Genomic DNA, 4,058 nt, shown 5'->3' with positions numbered 1-4,058 from the left:
TTTCCATGGGCCCAGGCTCCCACCCCCAAGTCCCAGCCTATGACCCAGCCCCCTCTGCCCTTTCCTGAAGGCGGCAGTAGCCTCCAAGCTGTCTGCTTTCCACCTAACCCCAACTCTGAGGGTCAAAAGACCTGCTGCCTGTGGGCCCTGGGGGAGGGAGGTTCCCAGCACTGTCTATTCAGAATTACTTACCTTGTCTGAGAGCTCTTGGAATGGAAAGGATCCACCTCCCCTCAGCCCATCCCCAAAGTCTTAGGCAGTCGGCAAACCTCCTTAGAAAACCTCCGTGGCTCAGGGAATCAGGAGTAGGAGGCAGGCCTCATCTTAAGCCTGACACCCAGGAAAAGGGTCACAAGACCTTTGGTCCAGGAGAAACTCAACAACAAAGAGAGGTGGGGGAGGACAGGACACTGGCTCCCAAAGCTTTGAATATAAGTAAAAGGTAAAAACATATTCTGTCCCCAACTCTACAAATAGGTGCAGAGCTCTAAAATGCTAATGTTTATTCGGCCATGCAGCCCAAGGGAGCTTGACTTGGGACCTGTCTCCCTTCCCCAGGTCAGGGCAGTTGCTCAGGAGGCCAATGCTGGGGGTCGGGACAGCCACCTCTGGGCACTTGCCTGGTGGCAGACCTTCGGCTCTGCCCTGTTCCCCTCTCCTGGAACACCTCTCCACCCTCCCAACTCTCAACCTCTTTCCTCCATCCTGCCATGAGTTCCAGTCTAAAGCAGCCATCGAAGCAATATTATCTTTAGCTGCCTGCCTTAAGTGGTGCCTCAATTTCAGAGTCTCAAGCCCACACCCATGATGGTGGGTCTCCAGTCCAGGTGGGATGAAGGAGCTAGAAGCACTAGACTGAGGTTGTGAGGCCTCAGTTCAAGTCCTGGTGCTACCGGTGAGTCCCAATGTGACCTTGGGCAAGTTGGCCTGTACCAAAGTGTCAACAGTTAAATAAGTGGATTGGAAAAGAGGGGAACTGTTTTATCCTACAGAATTCCCTGTTTGCAGGGGAGGGGAGAGAGGTGGAGGAGAGAGATTACAGGAGAAATTGCTCCCCTGCAGTGGTACTTTCACTTTAATGAGAAAACCCATTAAGACACTTGATTTTCCATTTGTTTAAGTGAGATGGGTGTTTGCTACAGTGAGTGCAGAGGGAGACGAGGACAGGCTACCATTGTGTGTGCTCAAGTGCGTGCACGCGAGCACACACATGCACACACACACACCAAGCAGAGACACTACAAAAACTCTGATTTTAATTGCACCTTAAAAAGATGTATTATCTTGACACCTCAACTCCTTCTCAACCATCCCAGCCAGAGGCCATGGAAAGGCTCATTAAAAGCTCCAGGAAGGACTGAAAGGTGGGGTGGGAGGAGATTTCCAGGGCCAACCAGAGCTTTTGAAGTGGCCTTTTTTCTGGCTAGTCACTTGCTGAATCACCTTCTAAGGGTCTGGGGTTTTATGGTTCCAGTTTTGATTTCTCCACCATCAGACTTTACAGCTTAAAAAAATTCTCAGTGCTGTAAAGGGAGCTCAATCCCATATTCACCAGGGATGGGGTCGGGGTGGGGAAAAGGAGAGAGAGGTGCCTGCCACTTGAGGGGAGCTTGGACACCCCTAGTAAAGATCCATCTCTGCAGGGAGAGCCTCACCTGCCTCAGTTTGTTACGAGGCTCATGGCAGAGGGGTGGGTGGATAAGAATGGGAGGGAGGGTCTGCTGGGCTTGAATCAGCCTGGCTATTGGACAAGAGCCCTTCACACAAGTCTTCAATCTGTGGCCAAGTGAAGGCAAGATTTGGAGAAAGCCAACACTCTGGCCTTGATTTTCCCCATCAGTGAAATGGGGCTTGTGAAAGATCCACTGGAAAAACCCAAAGAACATTCTGAAAGAATGATGCTTTGTGCCTGTGGCATTAGAGAAAAAAGATTGTGTGGGAGGAAGGGACATGTTCTCCCTCCTGAAGGCAGGTTTCTAAGGGCCACACATTCTGGGCAATGAGAAGGCTGCAGGCAGACCCCACCAGTTGGCCCCTCTCCAGGCTGGTGGGCAGGCAGCTCCTGCCGCGCTAAGTAATGAGCACAATTCCAACACCACTTCTGCTCGCTGGTGAGAAATCAAAGCCGGGTATTAGAGGCCATTTCTGACTGGGCACCATTCGTGCCCAAATCCATCAAAGCCCTGGGCCTGGGGTTTCTTCTGGGGAAGGTGGGGGCTGGATGCTTTGTTAAGCAGGAAATGCAGGCCACCCCCAGCCTTCCTGGCCAAGCCCACCCACCCGGAGAACTATAGGCCAACCAGTCTTGTCTTTCTCCTACTGCAGCCTCTCATTCCTGGTAACCTAAAGTATTTATTCCCGATCCCACTGTCCTGCTGGTACAAAAGCAGCTTCCCAAGACACAACCCTGCCCATGTGCCATTTACAGAGACTTCACCCTACCCTTCAATCATCTGCTCAACCCCCCTCCAACCAGAAACCAACACCCCAACCAAGCACCTCCCACGTCTAACTGCACCCTTTAAAACAAGGTTGGACATTCAGCAGCCTGCCTTCCCCCATCCCCATCATTACCTTCCAACTTCAAAACACTGCTTTAAATACCAGAGTCTGCCCAAATCATAATTAAGTTGGATCAAATGGTTGAGTGTTGTAACTCTACTGCACAGGACTTGCACCAGGAAAAAAAAAAAAAAAAAAAAAAGTGGGGAATGTGCTAAAGCCAAGCTCTCACTCCTGGCCGTGGGAATCACTAATTCCAGAATGAGGAATCTTTGGCTATGGAGGGGGGAAGGGCGGATGTCAACATCGCAGCAGGAGGTAGGAGGTGGGGAGGGCTGCGTCATCTCGTCCACTTTCTGCTCCAGTTTTCCTGCTCCATTCTCAGCCTCAACTCAGAGAGGACTCCGTGCAGGAGTCCCCGTCCCCACCCGGCTCCGGAGCCGAGGCGCCCGGCGTCCGTGGCTAGCCCACTTGCTTGGGTTCAGGTACCAGAGAGAGGCTGGCTCCAGTCAGTCCACAGCCTCCCCGGGAAAACGCAGCCCAGCCAGCGACGCCGGGTCCAGTTACAGGACGAGCGAGAAACGTATTCATCCACGGCGAGAGAGGCGGATTAGGGACTTTATTTCAGGAGCCCACCAGTCCGCTGAAGTCATCTTTGTGGGTCCAGAGCGGGCGCTGTACCAAGGAGAGCGCACCTAGTCTGTTCCCTGGACAGCGAGAATGTCAGTGACCCATTTAAAAGGAAACTCCGCAGGATCCCTAGGAGCCCCCGCCCGCATCCAACACACACACACACACACACACACACACACACACACACACACACCAACATTCAGAAAAAAAAAAAAAAAATCCAGACCTCCGGGCCCAGCGATCTCGGGGAAAGCTATGTGTGCAGGACTTAGCCCTCCCCGCGTCAGGAGCCCTGCAAGCCAATCTCCCCCGGCTGCCGGAGCCCTTCCCGTGTTCAGCAGGTCTTTCGCTCTCTCCCTCTGGTCTGCGGATTCGTGTCCCTATAGCGTGTAAGAGCCTAGGCGAGCCGGGACCAGACTAGTAAGTTACTGGCATAAGGCAGCGAGCGCACACCTTGCTTATGTAGCCACAGATTTTTTTCGGGGCGGACGCCAGGCGCGCGGAGAGCCGGGGGTCCCCAAGAGGCGGATCCTCCCGGAGACTCAGACCCTGACTCCGACACCCCTTCCAGGGAGAAGAAGGGATCCCTTTCAGGAGCGAGCAGGGAGCTTTCAGTTTACTGTGAACCCCCTTCCCTGCGCCCCCCTCCCGCTATGTGGATGCGCCATTGCCCACTTTGGGAGGCAGTAAAATCTACGTTCTAACTTGGGCGCCCTTGCCGCTTTCCCTGCGCGCATCGATGCGACGAAAGACCACCTCAACTTCAGGGTAGAGTGAGGCACAAGGGTCCCCTAGCCCCGTGCCCCCAGGCCCGATCGCTTCCTACCTGCTTGGCTCAGCCTCGGGTCCCAGCAGAGCAGCAGTGCCAGCAGCAGCGCGTCCCGAGCTCCGCTCCGGGTCCACATGCTCCCGCGGCCCGGTTC

The 4,058-nt window shown here is 54.1% G+C and overlaps 1 protein-coding gene across 2 annotated transcripts in view; it reads right to left on the bottom strand.

The window, feature by feature from the left end:
* UNC5B (unc-5 homolog B (C. elegans)) overlaps positions 1 to 4,052 on the bottom strand; it is a 97,166-nt gene extending 93,114 nt beyond the window's left edge. For both annotated transcript variants that reach the window (XM_011991078.1, XM_011991079.1), the window contains exon 1: positions 3,962 to 4,052. In XM_011991078.1, coding sequence (XP_011846468.1) covers positions 3,962 to 4,040 — 79 coding nt within the window. In that variant the 5' untranslated portion in view covers positions 4,041 to 4,052. The remainder of the gene's footprint in view (positions 1 to 3,961) is intronic.
* Between the last annotated feature and the right edge of the window lie 6 nt (positions 4,053 to 4,058).

The sequence above is a fragment of the Mandrillus leucophaeus genome, unplaced genomic scaffold (assembly GCF_000951045.1).
Source record: "Mandrillus leucophaeus isolate KB7577 unplaced genomic scaffold, Mleu.le_1.0 Scaffold39, whole genome shotgun sequence".
Classification (NCBI taxonomy): domain Eukaryota; kingdom Metazoa; phylum Chordata; class Mammalia; order Primates; family Cercopithecidae; genus Mandrillus; species Mandrillus leucophaeus.
The sequence above is the reverse complement of the archived record's forward strand: the minus strand, read 5'-3'. Positions and strand labels throughout refer to the sequence as shown.